This window comes from Macaca nemestrina, chromosome 11, assembly GCF_043159975.1.
Source record: "Macaca nemestrina isolate mMacNem1 chromosome 11, mMacNem.hap1, whole genome shotgun sequence".
NCBI lineage: Eukaryota > Metazoa > Chordata > Mammalia > Primates > Cercopithecidae > Macaca > Macaca nemestrina.
In genome coordinates, this window is record NC_092135.1 from 135,417,492 (window position 1) to 135,435,822 (window position 18,331).

At 46.7% G+C, this 18,331-nt stretch overlaps 1 protein-coding gene across 12 annotated transcripts in view; it reads right to left on the reverse strand.

Moving 5' to 3' along the window:
* The window catches only part of LOC105473841 (collagen type VI alpha 3 chain), a 151,243-nt gene that overhangs the window by 22,061 nt on the left and 110,851 nt on the right, over positions 1-18,331 (reverse strand). For all 12 annotated transcript variants that reach the window (XM_071073645.1, XM_071073643.1, XM_071073642.1 and 9 more), the window contains 19 exons: positions 17,488-17,633; positions 15,694-15,786; positions 15,074-15,127; positions 14,044-14,115; positions 13,311-13,337; positions 13,155-13,199; positions 12,984-13,037; positions 12,470-12,532; positions 11,763-11,828; positions 11,284-11,337; positions 8,848-8,883; positions 7,257-7,319; positions 6,382-6,444; positions 4,990-5,052; positions 4,008-4,070; positions 2,468-2,518; positions 2,204-2,239; positions 1,666-1,728; positions 336-398 (listed from right to left, as the gene is read on the reverse strand). In XM_071073645.1, coding sequence (XP_070929746.1) covers positions 336-398; positions 1,666-1,728; positions 2,204-2,239; positions 2,468-2,518; positions 4,008-4,070; positions 4,990-5,052; positions 6,382-6,444; positions 7,257-7,319; positions 8,848-8,883; positions 11,284-11,337; positions 11,763-11,828; positions 12,470-12,532; positions 12,984-13,037; positions 13,155-13,199; positions 13,311-13,337; positions 14,044-14,115; positions 15,074-15,127; positions 15,694-15,786; positions 17,488-17,633 — 1,175 coding nt within the window. The remainder of the gene's footprint in view (positions 1-335; positions 399-1,665; positions 1,729-2,203; positions 2,240-2,467; positions 2,519-4,007; positions 4,071-4,989; positions 5,053-6,381; positions 6,445-7,256; positions 7,320-8,847; positions 8,884-11,283; positions 11,338-11,762; positions 11,829-12,469; positions 12,533-12,983; positions 13,038-13,154; positions 13,200-13,310; positions 13,338-14,043; positions 14,116-15,073; positions 15,128-15,693; positions 15,787-17,487; positions 17,634-18,331) is intronic.

Consider the following 18,331-nt stretch of genomic DNA (forward strand, 5'->3'; position numbering starts at 1 on the left):
ACTGCTTCTGCAAGATGCGAGCCAAAGGCATTCAGATTTCTCCTCTTTGGTTTCTCCTCTATACAAACCTCAAATGCACCTATGCCAGGAAACTATAAATTACAACACTCTCTAGATGACAGGATCCCATGAAACCTATTTTTTTTAAGTTTCTTGTTACTCTAAAATTCAAAATCTCTTTGCTGCATCATGATGTCAGAGAGTTGGTCTGACAACTAAGCAAATACACACAGAGCACACTTTCTTGTGAGCAAAGCAGTGGTGGGAAGTTTTCAGGGACCATGTGTAAAGCACCCAGCCCCAGGTGGCTGGGTCAGAACTGGATAAATACTTACAGCTGGTCCTGGGTAGCCAGGGTCTCCCTTCTGTCCAACTATCCCTGGAGGTCCCGAATTTCCCTAGAGGGAGCAGAACAAACATGTTCAATTGTGTCAGAAAGTGGAGAGTTTAAGGCTCTTATAGTTGGAAGGGATGGTAAAAGTGATCTAACCCAAGGGACTCCATCACCACGAGAAATCTCTCACTTTAAGGGGCTAGAATGTCTCTTAAATTCAAGTTTAGGGACAAGCAACCTCAACAAAGCCAATGGGAGTCCCCCACCAACTATGGAGGGATTATGTTCTCTGCCAGGCTAAGGTAAGACAGATGCTTTCCCAAGAACCATTAATATGATTATGAAGGACTCCCAGGAGAATAGGTAACAGACAATGAATTAGCTAATGTGTTCAGTGTAGATAATCATCCAATGTTTTAAAGCTCTTTGGGGTATTAAATGATCTGGTTTGACTGTCTTCACTGATCAAATTGATAGGATAATTATGTTTCTTTTCAAACTACATTTCAGGCTGAAAATAACTGTTAGTAATATTTACCCAGATCTAGGCCACAATTTGCTAATTGAAGACTCTGCCATTTTAGGAGAGTGAGTAAACATCCATTGAAAAGAGTAATCTGTCCAGGTGTGGTGTCTCACGCATGTAATCTCAGCACTTTGGGAGGCTGAGGTGGGAGGACTGCTTGATCCCAGGAGATGGAGGTTGCAGTGAGCCAAGATGGCGCCACTGCACTCCAGCCCAGATGACAGAGCAAGACCTTGGCAACAGAGGGAGACCTTGTCTCACACACACACACACACACACACACACACACACACACACACACACACAAAGAATAAAAAGAAAAGAGCTATCAGGACCAAAAGTAGCTTAAGGAAGAGGAATCTCAGCACCAATAGGCTGAAAAGCCCATGGCCTTGGCCTGACTCGCTTACGAGCCCAGAGGCTTCGGAAGCAGTTACCATGCCTCATTCACTCCTGTTGCCTGACCATCTGGGTGGGCATGGCCCAAAGTGACTGCACAGACTTCCCAGTCACCCATAATGAGACCTGAGACTGTAGGTGGGTGCTGTGCCTGGAGTGAGCTGGGCTGGCGACCCTGGAGGTGAATTGGAGGAAGAGGAATACACCTGCAGGAGGACAGCCATGGACCACAGCCATGGCGGTGCCCTGAGGACATTGGTCTGGGGCTCAGGAGTCCCTTCCTTCCACTCTGTGCTATCCCTGGCCAGGGTGCAAGTGAAGGATAATTGTCAAAGCCTCAGCAGTTAATCACGTTGAAACATCCATTCTCATTCCTCACCTGCAGCCAAGGCCCAGGCAAACTTACCCTTCGGCCTCGGATGCCTTTGGGTCCTGGTGTTCCATTTAGCCCAGGCTCACCGGGGTTACCCTGGGAATAAAGCCGAGAAGTGGCACAGTAAGCTCTGGAACAGAAGATCTCACTGAGGGTCCGTGGGGCCAGACATCCAGGGGACATGTGGGCCACACTTTTCCAGGGCAACCAAGTGGTTAGCTTTGATTCACTTTTCCGGTGGGTCACTAGTATATTTGTGGTATTTGCAGATAGTCTTCATTTATTTAATCAGTAATGATACTATCATATAGGTTATAGCATTTCACAGCTTACAGAGTACTTTGATTGTAGTATATATTATTTAAATCTCATAAGCACCAGGACAAGTATGTATTGTGACCTCCACTTGACAGATGAGAGAGTGTTTTAGGGGAGGAAGGGTCTTTCTCAGGGTAGCCCAGTTAACTGAGTGGCTGACCCATGCCTAATGCGAAGATATTCTGACTCTCAGTCTGTGGACATACCAGAGCTGAATCGTGATGCAGATTTAAACCAACCGGGGATTATTTACCTTTGGTCCTGGGTAGCCAGGGAATCCTCTTTCTCCCTATAAAAGATAAATACATTATTGAATACTCGGTACTAATTTAAATTCATCTAAAATAAATTGACCTTGAAAGAAAGAAATGTCTGCAGAGTCATCAAAAGAAAACACTCACTCAAATACAAAGACAACTTTTAAAGAAATAATTCTTTTAAAACACAACATATCAGAAGTTGTCCTTGGAGCCTCCTGGCAGCAAGGACTCTTGGAGAATCGTCAGCAGATACGTACTTTTTTGCCTCTGCGTCCTTCACTGCCAACTCCGTCTCTCCCGTCATCTCCCTAAGAGTAAGAAATAGATGTGACTGCAGGTCGCCATGCGTGGCGAGCCATAACCACCGTCTGCCCTACTACTGCCCTGGGAAGTAGATCTTGAGCTCCTGAAATGTTTCCAGACTAAGGTACAGGAGTAGGCACACTTCCTGCTCCTGTCCTATCCTCCAAGGGTGAATAAGACCATTTCTGTAGGCGATGGGCTCAAAGGACTCCCGTAGCAAAATGGTGCTGGCAGACTAACATAGAAAGAACTGCTGGGAGCTTTGGGTAAAGATTCTGTTTGGATGTAGAATCAAAGACTCATCAACCCCGAGAATCTTAGAATTGACAGGAATCTTGATGGTGACTTTGATTCTATGCATCCATGAGCTTTGATTCTATTTCAAAACAAGAACACTGAACTCCATCTCTCAGGCCCAGGTCATATTCCCCCTCCCCATATCCCTTCCCTTCCTTCCAAGTCATCACTCCTAGACCCTCTCCTTTCCAACACCTCCCCCCAGCATGCTCAGATCTGTTCCTGTTGCTCTCTCATGTGGAGCATTCAGAACTGGACTTCATTAATTATTTCAAAAGAATCAGAAGAACTTCTGTGAGTTGTCCATTACTATCTCTAACATATGTAGGAACTTGCCACTTAGTTAAATTATAGTTTTCAACAGATATCAACAACTAGAGGTCTGTTGACCCAAATTAATAGAAACAGAATCAGGAAGAGATTTCCTTCAATGGTTTGAATAGATTTTAAAGTCTGATTTTTTCCCCTGTGCTTCTGAGATTAAAAGTAATACAAACAGATTTGTTTTTAAACTTTAGTTAGTTGAAAAGAAAAAAATGCAAGGAAGAAAAATATTTTAAAGCTTGGGATTAAAGCAGTCAGATCAACCTGGTCCTTTTATATGGTGTTTAGGTGTCATGATTCCTTTTGCAAAAAGTCACAATGGACCGTAGATTTCTGTATTCTTTTGTAACATAGAAATGTACATTACAAAATTATTGTTGGTGAATTGTTGGGGCATTTTTAAATAGCATTTGAAAAATGAGTTACTGAGGTAATAATTTCTATTCCTAAGATGTCTCGTTCAAAAGAAATTGTTTCCATCTGGATTGAGACCTAATCAAATCCAATTCCTTTTTAACCCAAATGACATTTACTTCTTTGCAGAAAAGCTTCATCTAGTTATGCTTGCAAAGCATTTGCGGGACCTCAGATGAAGGTGGTGTAAGCTTCATTAGCCTCTACATTCCCTTGTATCAGGAAAAACACAGGGGAAAAATACGTCTCTACCCACTGCCCACACCATCTCTCTAACCCTGCCAGTAAAATAAAACTTGTTAATTTGCCATGGATAAGCAGCAAGTTTCACTGTTTCCAGCCATATCCCCAATAACACAAGAAGCAAGGCTAATCTTTATTTGGAACCTTCTCCCGGCTTCCTGCACCTTCAAGCAAAGAGTCAGCGACAACGTGGCCCTGAGCGTGCTGTGACCTTACCGTCTCCCCACGAGGGCCCCGGTTTCCAATTCCTCCTTTTGGTCCTGGCTCTCCGGGCTCACCCTAGACATGAGAAACACGGCTGAGACCCTGTGGCCTAAGGCTGGCTTACACTGTGATGCCAAGCCCTGCTTTTACTCTAGGTAAGGGTGCTGCAACATGCTGACTTTACCTTTGAGATTTCAGTGAAATGAATTTCTAAATTGCAACATTCATGTGCAAACTCCTGGAAAAGAATCCAGGAGGGTTTGTGTTTGTCCTTTTCACCAGCATGGCATGGGGACAGGCCGATGAGAAGAGAGAGTAACAGCTGGGAGAAGAAGGCACAGAAGGCGGCAGACATTGAGCCCAGCATGAAACCCGGCAACACCCTCCAGGGAGAGACCATCGTGGATTCACAGGAACTCATTTCTTTTACAGAAAACATGCAGTCTTTCAGACTGGTCATGACAAATCGTAATTTATCTCAAAGCTGATAGAAAGGAGGTTCTCAGGTAGCCTTCATACAGCAGACTTGCTGTTATCCAGAACAGTCAGGGGCGGGGCTCTTGGATGATCTAAATGTGACTAGCTGAGCCACTGTGCGTGCACTGCCTGTGTTTAAAGACTGCTCATTCTATATTATACTGAAACGGTGCCAAGCACTGCCCGGCTGCTCTGATGGCTCAGAGGGTGCTGCACTATCGGCACAAGCCAAGCAAGAGAGGAGCAGAAAAGCCGGCCACTGATGGAGGGCTGTGGCCAGGTGCAAGCCAGCCCTCTGAGCAGGGATGGTTGGTGGCAGGGATGGTGGTGGGGATTATGGTGGGAATTGTTGGGGGACAATAATCCCACTGGCCAAGCCGCAATCAACAGGGGAGGCTGGAGTGGGAACCAGTAGTATTGAAGAGGAGGGACAGACAGACTGACAAAAGAGGGAGGGGGGCATGTGTGCCTGGCTGGTCCCTGTCCTCAGGAAAGCTCTGCCTTTCTCAACACAAACCTTTCTTCCCAGGGGACCGGTTCTGCCTCGTTCTCCAGGAGCACCTGCGGCACCTCCGCTTCCCTGGAGCAGGAGGGGAGGAAAGTGTCAGTCAAGCGGTCAACCATCCAAGCAAAGTTCTCTCTGAAACCTGACTGTCCCCTGCATGGAGGTCAGAGCCCGCCAGGGGCATGGGACCTGTCCCGCCTGCAAATCCCAAGCACTCAGCTCTGAGCACAGGGGTACAGACTCAAAGATAAACATGCACAGAAATGGCGTGCACAAATTTAAAACATGAGTATTACCTCTCAGTGCCAGTTTTCACAAATTAACGCATGTTGCGGTTATTAATATACATATCCTAGGTTCCTGACTGGACAGCAAGCTCCCAGATTTTATGTGACTTTACCCTGCCTCCCTTTTCACACTCACAATGAGCACCTGGTGCACACAGGTTTGTTAAAGCCTGTTAGGTGAATGAATAAACTGATCGAAGAAATCGACTCTTAAAATGTGGTACAGTCTACCTAGCCCAGAAATAACTTAAAATAGGTGGTGAAAAAGTGCAAATCGATACATGTTTCTGGAGCTATTGGACAACTATTTGAATAGCTTTGCATCTATACCATCTTAAATTGTTAATGAACTACAAGTTAAGTAGATTTTTTTTAAAAAACCTCTAAAAATATGTATTTATCAGCTTTCAAGCTAGAGAAGGACTTTCTAAGCAAGTTCTTGCCCTCTTCCACCATAAAATATTTTTGTGCGTTTATGTAGCAACATATTGAGCTTGTTATCAGTTTATTAGTCATTTTTTGGTAACAAATGATAGGATACCTCCCTCAATATCATCTCAGACATGAGAGAAACTCGAATATGTAGTTCCATGACACCTGATCCTAGCCCAGCAATGACAATGTGTCTCTGCTCATCATTGCTGATAGCTACAATGCATGATAACATCCGCAGTCACAGTAAGTTTAAGGACCATCTTCTGTGCTGAACTCAAGGGTGAACTTGAGGCAATCACTATACAAAATACATAAGCACAAGGGGCTATCGCCAGGGACCAAAGGTGAAATACCTTGCATAATCTAACCATGTTGGGGGATTTAGATTTTCCATGATTCCATCTCAAGCACATCCCCTGATTTCCACCCAGAGGCCTACGCTTGGAGGGAGCAGAACTGAGACTTAGAGGCCCCTGGAGCACCAAATAAGGAAACTCTTACTTTCTTGGGGTGAAGTATCTAGTCACTGCAAGGCCTGAGGTTAAATCTGGGGTTTGTGTTGCCAAAGAGGAGAGCTAAAGGGAGGTCTGTCTACAATAGCATCATCCGAGACACGCTCAGCCTGCCTGGCAACGTGCCCTCTGTTCAGCTAGAGAGGGGCCTGGTATTGGGACAGGCTTACCCGAGGTCCAGAAATGCCTTGTTCTCCTATCAGCCCTGGAGGACCAGCAGGACCAGCTGGACCCTGAGGAAGGAAAAGGCCAACATGAGTGCTAATGAAGTGACTTTCCGTGAGAAGCCTCTGCATGGCATCTGCCCGTCCCACAGGACCCGGAGCCTCACTTCTGCCAGCCAAAAAAGGCCACCCAAACCCACAATTCTCCATCTCAGCTGCAGTAGCAGCTGCCTCAATCCAGAATGTGAATAGGCAAGTGAGCTTAAATGTATACAAGCAACAAGCATTCAAAAAAAAAAAAAAAAAAAACGTACGGGAGAATCTTCACAGAAGCATCATTCACAATTGCCAGAAGGTGGAAACAACCTAAATGTCCATCAACCAATGAGTGGATAAACAAAGTGTGCTGCAGCCACACAACGAAGTATCCTCCCACCATGAAAAGAAATGAAGTGCTTCTACGTGCTGCAATGTGGATGAAGCTCAATGTGGAACATGAGCCTCCTTGTTCTTGATTGAGAACATGATGCTCCATCAAGCCGCACACACAAAGCTGCCTAGTAAATGATTCCATTTATACAAAATGTCCAGAGCAGGCAAATCCATAAAGAGAGAGAGATTAGTGTTTGCCAGGGACTCGGGGTGGAGGGCAATGGGGGGCGACTGCTATTAGGTACAGGTCTCCTTCAAGGCTATGTTTTGAACCTAGACAGAGGCGTTGTTTGCACAGCATCGTGGAAGTACTAAATGCCACTGGATTGTTCACTTTAAAATGGTTAACTTTCCGTGATATAAATGCCACCTAATCATTTTTCCAAAGAACTTACCAGGGTATTTGTGAAAATATCAAAGGACATGCAGTCACACAAGGAAGCACTCACCTGTGCACCTCTGGTCCCCTGCTCTCCCTGAAAGCCCGGCTGGCCAGGACCACCCTTGTTGCCCTTTGAAATAAGAGAAGATGCAGGGAGGAGTCAGGAAGGTTCCTGTCAACGTCAGCTCTTTGCTCTACAGTCATTTCTGGGCCAGGGAGTTGGAAAGCAACCAGGGAAAATTCAGTTCTTCCAGAGGTAACAGATGATCAAAGTGGTAACCCCAGGACGAGACGCTAAACACAGGAGTCAGCTGTCTCCCTGAGCTTCTACAGTTGTTCCTCACTCTTGCCTCACCTCTTCTAGGACAGCTTTGTGAAACAAGGATCGTTTAGACCTAAAGCAGGGGACCAAGACACCGGGAAGTTGCGTGTTGCCAATGGCCAGATAAGGTGGGCACGTTTTGGAAGAGGCGCCCGCCCGGGACACTACTGCCTCAATCATGTTTCCTGCACTTGGACCCCAAGTTCCCACTGGGCACCATTTTCTCTACACTCTGCAGAGGAGGCTAAGTTTAAGGAGATGGCTGAAAGAGGCTCAGGAGCCATGACAGCCCAAGGAGAAAGAAAAATAAATCTCAGAATCCCAAAATCACTAAGCCAAAGGGAAAAGTCAAGCTGGGAACTGCATCAGACAGAGCTGCCTCCAATTCTATTCTTAAATAAGATAGCTACAAAGATTTCTTTTTTTTTTTTTTTTTTTTTTTTTTTTTTTTTTTTTTTTTGGAGATGGAGTTTTGCTCTTGTTGCCCTGTCTAGAGTGCAATGGCGCGATCTTGGCTCACTTCGACATCCGCCTCCCGGGTTCAAGCGATTCTCTTGCCTCAGGCTCCTGAGTAGCTGGGATTACAGGCATGCACCACCACTCCTGGCTATTTTGTATTTTTAGTAGAGATGGGGTTTCTCCATGTTGGTCAGGCTAGTCTCGAACTCCCGACCTAGGTGATCTGCCTGCCTCAGTCTCCCAAAGTGCTGGGATTATAGGTGTCAGCCACCGTGCCCGGTCAGACTTTTCTTTCTTTCTTTTTTTTTTTTAAGATGCATACCTTCCTCACATTCTGCCTGCAGGGAAATTCCTTGTGGACAAAGGACAGACAAAACTGAAAGTCATCCCTCTGCTGATGGGAGACAAAGACATATCCAATTGCTTCCTTAGCCCTATTTTTCACTAAGCCTAACTAAGGCATAGGTGACTGTTGTTGTAAACTGTGTATTCAGCGAAAGGCTAATCAGAGACTCAAAAGAATGCAACCTTTTGTCTCTTATCTACCTATGACCTGGAAGCCCCCTCCCATGCCTCGAGTTGTCCCACCTTTCTGGACTGAACCAATGTACATCTCACACATACTGATTGATGTCTCATATCTCCCTAAAATGTATAAAACCAAGCTGTGCCCCAAACACTTTGGGCAGGTGTCATCAGGACCTCCTGAGCCTGTGTCACAGGCATGTCCTTAACTTTGGCAAAACAAACTTTCTAAATTGATTGGCATCTGTCTCCGAAGCTTTGAGTTCACAGGAGAGAGTATTTTTCACTCCTGGACTGGGCGGCATCTGGGCTGTTTGAAGAGAGTCTCCCGAGGGCACTCCATGAGGCTCACCTTAGCTCCGGGGGGTCCCCTTCGGCCAAAGCCACCCTGTGGAAGAAAAAGTCCCACAAACCGTGAGGGGGAGCATGGGATGCTGGGCATGGGGCCTAGAGCTCTTTCAGACTTCACCCTCTTACTCTGCGGTTACTCAGGGGAATCTTCCCAAGCACCCACACTGTGCCAAGAAGCAGAAATCACGCCTCATCAGCCCTGGGGAAACTCGCACACACAGACACCCTTCCTCCACCCTCATTCGGGTGAAGTTTTGCTTCCTTACTACTCCTGTTAATCACCCAATGGAAGTTTTGAGAATTACTGCAGACCTGCCAAGCGAAATAATGACTCCTTTTGGCTGCAAGATCCCAGCCAGTTTCAAATGAGGAATGTGAAAAGGGAATGTCAACCTGTCTATTTTTCTTCCATCTTCCCAACTGTAGTGAGAAGTCATGAAATATGTTAATTATAATGGAAGGGAGTCCTGAGTTCTCTAGGTGATCCTGGCCAAACACAACACATACTCGGTTAAGTAAAGTATCTGAAGTGCACACATGTGCACCTAAACGTCTCGTGTACTTAGGTAGGGCTCATGACTTGGCAGCATCTTCCTGGATGCTCCAGAGGTGACCTTTAGTTCAAACATGTGGGCTTACTTCACAAGTAATCCATTAATTTCCACCTCAAAATTGTTTCCTCGGCAGTGGAAAGGTTTGGGGTGGGACTCTATGAATGTCCTGGGCGGTCTTTGCAAAGTTAGGGTTGGTGTTGCAGAGGCTGTGACCCACTAGCTCTGTTGTGAGGCTCGGCCATCTGCTACATCAACCTAGGAACCTCACTCTCCGCTTCCAGTTGACCAGCCCAGTGATCTGCGGTGACCAGTTTGCCATTAGTCACTGTAGTGTCACCTGCTTCAGTGGAAGATCTTGGCCACCTTCCATGGAGAATTTCAGAGAAGGGGACACTCATCTCCTCTACAAAGCAACAATATGGACTGGCCCCTCCCAAAAGAGACACGCCAGAGTTCCATGAGAGTCCACCAGCACTCAATGATACATTGCTCAGGCCAGAGGCCGCCTGCGGAGATTCTAAAAAGCGGATGTAGGCATGCGGAAGCCCAGCGGGAGGGACACATTTCAGCTTGGCCTGGGCCTGGCACTGTGGTCCTAAGGAAAGGGGTAGCAGGCCGTTAGGCCACAAAAAGAAGAACTGAGTCCTCAAGAGCCCGTGACTGAACCCGAATTCAAATCCAGTTTCTACCTTGTGTGGAGAATTGAAATTAATTGTACAAACTACTCAATTTTAAGTCATTTCATGAAAACAAGGTTTGGCTCTGCTCACACGTTGAGTTGTAATAGCCCATTGTAACATTTGATGAGTATTTCTTCTTTTCCATTATATAGCTTCTTTTTCATTACGTAGCATTATTCAAAAATAATGCTCACTTCCAAGCAGTTGATCGAGGTCTTTGCAATTTATTAAAAATAAATAAATAAATAGTGCTCAAACTTTTTAAAATGATATTTTCAAAATTTCTACATTCTTCTGAATTTTCAAAGCAAAATGGTGCCCGTAGTCCTTCATTTGATTTTGGTGAGTCTCTCCTTTTGAAAGCCCCTCACCCCAGCCTACTCTACTGGTCCAAGTGCCGGCGCTGAACATGCCACTGCCCCTCAGGGCGTGGCTGAGGGCCCGGTTCCCAACACCCAGCCCTAGCTTGCAGCCTTCGTGCTCTGTTCACTTCTGAGCAGAGACCTCTCCTAGGCACCCACCAGCATCCTGAATTTCTTCTGAGGGTTTACAAACTTCTACACCACTGCCTCCCTGAGCAGGGGTCTTACCTCCCAGCTACAAGGAAGACCCTGGAAGCTTTTGGATGACTTCAGAAAGATCATTCACATCACTTTGACTTTAGCATTTCTTCAACAAGACTGAGGATTAGGCATACAAGGAACTATTCTGCTACAGATATTTCTGAAATGTCTTGAAATTGCAAGATGCAATACACCAGAAAAGAAATAAATCTAGTTTTGTTATTTCACTTACAGCATCCCCCCAAAAACCCACAGATAATTACAAAAATAACAGATCTACAACCCCCTCAGCCTTCTTGCCCCTTATTCCCTCCCTCCCCCAGTATTAGGATTTCCATTTGGGTTTCTTAAATATTTAGTTGGATCAAACCTGGCCCGATATTTGAAAGTAGCAAAGATATTATTTTTAAAAGTATCTTTCAGTATGTTTTTGGGGAGAGCAAGAATTGGCGAGAGAGAAGAGATGAGGCACCAAGGAAATTATAAGAATGAAAATAGATTGGAGTAACAACCGTTTCAGAAATCCTTTTACATTCACTCAGTAAAGAGCTGCGGAGTAACCATGCACCACGTAATGTTGGGCAGATCTTAGGGCACTGAGTATTGCTGCAGAGCTCCCCAAAGCTCTAATGGCACTCACATTCTTCCCAGTTTCTCCAGGTCCTCCAGGTACTCCGTCCCTCCCTGGGACACCCTGGTGGGGGGAAAATTAGCATGAGATTCTCAACTGCAGAGAAGAATGTCTAGCTCTGAAATGTTGCACAAGACATTGCAGGGAAAGGGGTCGATTCACAGAGGAAGAGCCCGTCTGCAGGACAGTTGCACACTTTGCCAGATGCATTGGACTTCAGTACACTCCCACCTCTACAAGCCTTTGGCTTAACAAGCACCTTCCGTAAATATCTAAGAGGCACAGATTCTGCTGAAAAGCCCCACTTAGCAAGGGTCACTCTGGTTCCCCACGGAGACTTCCTTCATGGGGACTCTGCTCCTAATCTTAGGCTACTCAGGAGTGTTAAAGGCCTCGTCTTTGGCCTCTGTGGCTTCTGATGAGCCGAGGACCATGTCCTTTCTCTAGCCCTCAGTACAGGGAGAATCTAGGAATGTGCAGCGCCCTACCATGGGGCCGAGGTCGCCGGTTTCTCCTTTGGGTCCTCTCTGCTGGCTGTCTTGTCCTGGGTTACCCTGAAAGCGACATGGGAAAGTGAAATGAGCCACATATGGAAGGAAAGAAGCTGCCACTGGACTCAACGGTCAGGGAAATATTAGCAAGGACCTGCAGGCCAGGCTCCGAGGGACAAGCCCGTCGGCCACAGCCCATCCAGGTAACATCCGTGTAGCTCTTACAGAATCTAATCACGGGATCAGCAAAGCACTCTTAGCCCCAAACAGGGGCAGTGGTTCTTCCCCAGGGAGGAGGACGCCCCAGGCTCACTCTTGCTCATCCTTAGCTACAGAGGCAGGATGGACTGGAGGAGGAGGCTAGCATGTACTGCTCATTTGCTTAACGGTTTTACAGAGCCACAAAATGAGAAAAGCTGCAAACTCTTCTCTTTTCCAAAAGCAAATTTAAAGTGCCCTGATACCACATTTTTGGAAATTTCTCAGATATTTGTATAACAGGACTTGCAAATGATTATCTGGTTAGCAACAGAACAAATACATCTCCCCAAACCCCAAAACTGCAAGAAAAAGACAAAGCACATATTTTATCAACATGTTTTAAAGCAATTTCAAAAGTAGAATTCTTCCTTTCATCTCACATTCCCAACAACCCTCTTCCCCAGGCTCAGGTCTGAAATCGTCAATAAAGAAATCTTCTTTACCGGGTCCCCTCGAATCCCCACGTCTCCTCTTTCTCCTTTCTCTCCTCGAGGTCCTTTATCACCCTAAACAAAAAGCACAAGTGAATGCTAAAAACTAGATGTTTCCATTTTTATCTCACCCTAAAAAATCACATTCTTCAAATCATAAATCTTAACTAGAACAATGTTTACAATTTATTCATTCACCATGAAGGCAAATTCACTTCCACATATTTTTTATTTGTTTAGTAAATCCATGAATATTTATTGAGGACCCACTTTGTGCCAGGCACTGGGGATTTATTTACAACAAAACAAACTCAGTCCCTGCCCTATGGGACGTGATCTCCAAATGAGAAAATGTACTGTAATGTGTCAGAGCTGAGAGGGGATGTCACGGTGCACCCACAGGGGAAGTCAGGGAAGGCTGCCTGGAGGAAACGGGATTGACATATATGAGGAAAGGAAATAACTATTCCCTAAATGAAATGTTGATATTCTTTCCATAATAGCAGCACTGTGGAAATACACCTACCCTTCTTCCAGGATTCCCTTTCTCTCCAGAAGAACCAGGCAATCCTTTGTCTCCCTGCCAAAGACAAGGATTAAAGGTCACACCTGCTGCAATTTCGATCATAGACTGAGTTGTTAGTTTCTGGAATCTTCAGAACCAAAAGCAGTTTGGACTTAGAGTAAAATCACTTACATCTTCACCGTCTAGACCATCCAGTCCAATTTCTCCTATTTCGCCCTACGAGGGAATAAGGCACACAGGTAAGTAGAGAAAGCTATTCTGTCAAAGGAAGAAAAGAGAAATGCTGGGAGAGTTTTCCATTTATAAAACAAAACCAAGCTTGCGTACCTTCTCTCCTGGGAATCCCCGAGAGCCCTGGAAGGCAAGAGTACAGGGGAAGCATTAGCTCTTCCTACAGGGCTGGTCCCTTGGGCAGAAGAGGCCGAGGGCTGTTCCCCCACTCCACCCCATTTGAACGCTGCAGTGTCTGAAAATTTAATATTAGAGTCCCACCCCTTTGGATTCCTCTCTTACCACCACGTGCGGTGTTTTAAAGCTAAAACTTGAACTGAATGCTTGGGTGGTCTTGGCTCCCTGGGTAGGGGGGCGGGGTGCGGGGGCCCAAAACCCAGGGCAAGGAGCTGACTTTGTAACTCTGCAGCCCTTCCCTTCAGCACCTGCCTTCAAACTTCAGCAAACAGAGAAGCAAGTTCACCAGCCTTCAACCCCCCTGCTCTCCTCTCAGTCCACTCCCTTCCCCGGCCGCTCCCACGGTCCAGGGCTGGGCCCGTGGGCACCAGCCTCCCCTCCACCCTGACCCATGTCCTTTCCTGGTGAGCATTTCCTGGCTCCTTCATGTTTCCATAGGAAACTATTTCCCCACTCTCAGGTTCCCCACCCGCTGCAGCCCCTACTCCTGAACCCACCCCGCTCAGAACTGCCTTCCCATGAGAGGTCATGGGCTGCTGAATGCTGAGGTCAAGAAACCTGGACCGGTGGCCTCCCCTCCTGGCAGCATCCAGAGAAACTGCGAGTCACCTGACCCCTCCCCACACTAACACGCCCATCACCCACACCTCACCTTTATTCCTCTCTGGCCCGGGCAGCCCTGGAAACCTTGAGTGCCGTTCACACCAGGCGGACCCCGCTCACCCTATTGTGAGAGACAAAGGCGTTTTGCAAGCTGGAGCCCTTCATCACCCTGTCTCCGCCGGGCTGGCAGCAGCGTGAAGGTACTGTGAACAGCATGCAGCAGAAAGCAGATTGCACCATGGGGAACGTCGATTGAGGCTACGTGAGCCAGGGAGCCTCTTGGGCTCCTGCATGAGGCCTGGCCTGGAACCTGCAGTTGGCTGAAGGAAATGAGATCTGGGAGGGAGGCAGTGCAGACAGCACTGCTCTGCGGGCTAAGAGTGGGCGGCCCCCAGCGCCGTGTCTCTGTGGGTGCTGAATCCTGGGAAGACCTACTGGCCCAACAGCTCCTCCAAGTGATGCTTGATTCCCAGTTCTCTAGCCAAGCCCTGCCGGCTGGGCCCTGGTGACCGCACTGTTGCTCGTGAGCCCCTCTGTCCCCTATCCCAGGGCTGGACCTTGATCTAGTGTCCCAAAGCTCGCCAGACAGGCGTCTATCCTGGGCATTGCTCCCATGGACCCTGCTACTGGGGTCTGTCCATCCTCAAGACCCTCGGACACTGATGATCTGATCCAGCACATTCCCTCTGGGGACTGCCCTTAACAGGGTAACCCCTACAGCCCTGGTGAGGTTTCCTACTATGCCCTCACCCCTCAGCTCACTCCCATCTCTACTTGCATGTCTTAATCTAGTAGATACTGGGTGTGCAAATTCGGTGTCCCTCTGGCTCAGAAACCAATCAATTCCTCCCTCTGAAATAGAGTAAGAACAAATCCCACCCTTCATGCCCACATTTGTCATACTTCAATTACCGTACTTAGACATCTGGGCAAAGTTGTTAAGAAAATTAGAAATTAATTTTTCTCCCAAAGGGAAAGCCATCAGCAACTGAACAAACGATGAAATCCACAATGCAATCCCAATGGGTAAGGATCAAGGAGGGCGTGAAATTTTAGGAACTAAAACAACTTTTACTTACGGGTCCACCCTCATCACCAGGATAGCCTCGGTAGCCATCTTCTCCAGGAATACCCTGAAACATAGTAAATCAGGTCCTTTGTTAAACCCCGTGGTCTTCTTTGTTCTAGAGTAAGGATCCCTGGGTCCCCCCTTCATTTGGCAGAGCAGCACTAAAACTCAGCATGGCTTTCCCTGTTACTGCTTTTCCCCTCACTATGCCATGTCATGATTCTGTCTGTCAGGATCTCGAAGGCTCCTGCTCTGCCAAGAAAGCCTGTTAGTTCCTACTGACTCAGAGCAAATGCTACGAGTGCCGGCTGCCATTGGCAGCCAGGCTGCTGTCAGGGATGCCAGCTCACTTTAACGTTATTTTATGAAATGAAGGACCAAGATGTTAAAGCACAGTTCCCCTTATCCCGTGCAAAAGGAGGGTTCCGCCTGAACCAAATTCACTGGGAGAGGCCCCAGCAGAGTAGCACATGGGGTCTGCCCCTCAGAGCTCCTCCTTCTAACATAAGATATGGTCTCTCGTCTCCTCCTTCATCTCCACACTCTCCTGTTAGAGAAATTACCCCACCAAAGTAATGTTAGACTTCTGATAGTTCATCTCAGGGGTGGGCAAGGGTAAAGCCACCATACCTTTGGCCCAATGCTGCCGATGGGCCCACGGTCTCCCCTCTGCCCAGAGCACTTGCAGGGAACCCCACAGCAAGCTTTCTCGGCAATGTTGTCCTACCAAAAGGAAGAGAAACCAAATGTTCAGATCTCAAGAAACGCCCAGCAGAAAATCACAAATATGCTTTAAGGGTCAAAATCGGATGCGTGGGGGTTTCACAGTGAGAGATGAAGTCCCTCCAGGTGACATTTGCTGGACGGCTGATCAGCAAAGTCAGGAGGGCCCAGCTCCTGGCAGTCAGGGTGCAGGTGGGAAGTCACCAATGGGAAAGGAAAGAACAACCAAAGTAAGATAGATCTTATGCACAATGTCACCTCAGGCTGGACCTTATTTCTAGAAGTTTCCATCGTCACATCTTAACTATAACTTACATATGTTCCAGTTCCAAAGTGCAAAGCCAAGCAAATGGCAGATGGCCAAGACCGAAGGTGGTTCCAGAACAGAAATCCATGACCACCCTTCCTTGGAACCAGGGTGAGAGTCACGGGATATGGTACCAGCCCAGAAAGAGGCTTCCAGAGCAGCCCTGGTGGGAGCAGGCACAAATGGTCCTGGCCTCAGAGCCACAAGCTTCTCAACTCCGGGTCACACAGACACCCTCTACATTCTCATCCCATCCGGCCCCTGACCTAATGTGAGAAAGAGCGTGCCCAAATACATTTCCATCTGCTAACTAATGGTGGGCACATGCACTTTCTTCCAATGAGGTTCCAAGAGCTTTCCCTTTCTCCCATGTCCCAGATTTGTGAGCTAACTCAACCTACTTCCACCAGTAAAAAAAATCCTGATTCTAGCCCTGCAAAGAAGTAGGGAAGAAAGGAAGGAGCAGGGTCCATTCATCCCATTCTCATAGCCACAGTCCATTGTTGCTACCACCAAAGAACCTCTGAGTTAGGCCAGGTGTGGTGGCTCACGCCTGTAATCCCAGCACTTTGGGAGGCTGAGGCGGGTGGATCACGAGGTCAGGAGATCGAGACCATCCTGGCTAACACGGTGAAACCCCATCTCTACTAAAAATAAAAAAATAAGCCGGGCATGGTGGTGGGCACCTATAGTCCCAGCTACTCAGGAGGCTGAGGCAGAAGAATGTCGTGAACCCAGGAGGCGGAGCTTGCAGTGAGCCGAGATCGCGCCACTGCACTCCAGCCTGGGCAACAGAGTGAGACTCCATCTCAAAAAAAAAAAAAAAAAAAAAACCTCTGAGTTCGCAGCTCAGCCCCACATCTCCCCAGTCTAAACCCAGGAGGTCATACCTCCAGCTGAGAGAGGCTGGCCCTGGGCAGAATTAGAAGCCTCGGAGGTAGCTTCGTTGACACAGAGGGAAACTAGAGAGGACAATTAAAGCACTTCACCCAGAAACAGTCTTTCTTTTCCTGCATGTTCTTGTTTTTATCATGCAAGATTTCAGATGTCCTTGGCACAGTTTCCTGTTTGAGGATGGCCATCTCAATGGTTTGCATCCCAGCAATGGTGTTAAAAGAGGCCATTGCTAAGGGAGCAGAGAAAATGCTAAGGCCACAACCTCAGTGCGCCTAGGACCCCCTTCCAGATCACTGGATTTCCAGCGATTTGCTATCTCCATTTCCAGATTCACAAATGTTATGGCAACAAGGCAGTTCCCAAGTGAACTAAATAAATTTAGTTATCCTCCAGGCACCCCTCCCCCATTCGCCTGATAATAATTAACTTCATTCTCTTGAAATGCCAAAAGGTGTGGTATCTAAACTGGTTTGTGTATAAAGACATAAAAAACTCACAAGTTGCTCCGCTAGTTCATAATCCAAGTCCAGCAAGTTAAGCCTCAGGGGCCTGTCATACATGAACCCTCGCCCAAACTCCAGATGCATTAGCCGCTCCAAGTTGGCCACTCGTTCAAGGCCCACCAGGATCAAAGCATGGACACCTGCAAAGAAAGACACATTTAATACGGCTCACCTAGGCTGGTGGGAACTGCAATGTCCTTTTTCCTGACTACATTTTTAAAGAAAACTTCAGTGTAAAATTTAGCTTCTAACTTGAATATATTTAATCAAGTTAATTGGCTATTCTGAATAGTTGAAATACTGAAACTTTGGACTCTGCTGAATAATTGTTTCCAGTATGTCAAGAACTAAACCTATTACCAAAACTATAGGAAGTGGCATCCATGAAGTATATTCATGCATGAGTTCTCAAACTCAGGCCCTCTGTAACACGAGTATGCTGTGGGAAGAACTGAAATACTAACACCTCCAAAATCAGATAATAGCAGCCTCATCTCCATTGCTTGGGAAAAGTAAGCTAATAAATAGAACGTTCTTAGGATAAACTGCGCCTCTGTAATGGCATCCACTTCCTGATAGTCAGTGCTGCCAAATACCAAAGCAAGCGAACAGTCAAGTATCACATCTGATAACAGGAGTGGCTGCTTTCTGGTCACCTTATGTTTGGTACATCATTGCTTACATTATTTTCTTCGTATTATTTAGGTGTATTGTTATTAAATGTTGAACTGTGATAACTGCAAACCAAAAATAGAGCAATGTATTTTTGTTAGTAATTAATTCCTAGTTTATATGATGAAGATAAATGAATCAATATTTCAAGATCCTTTGCAAACAC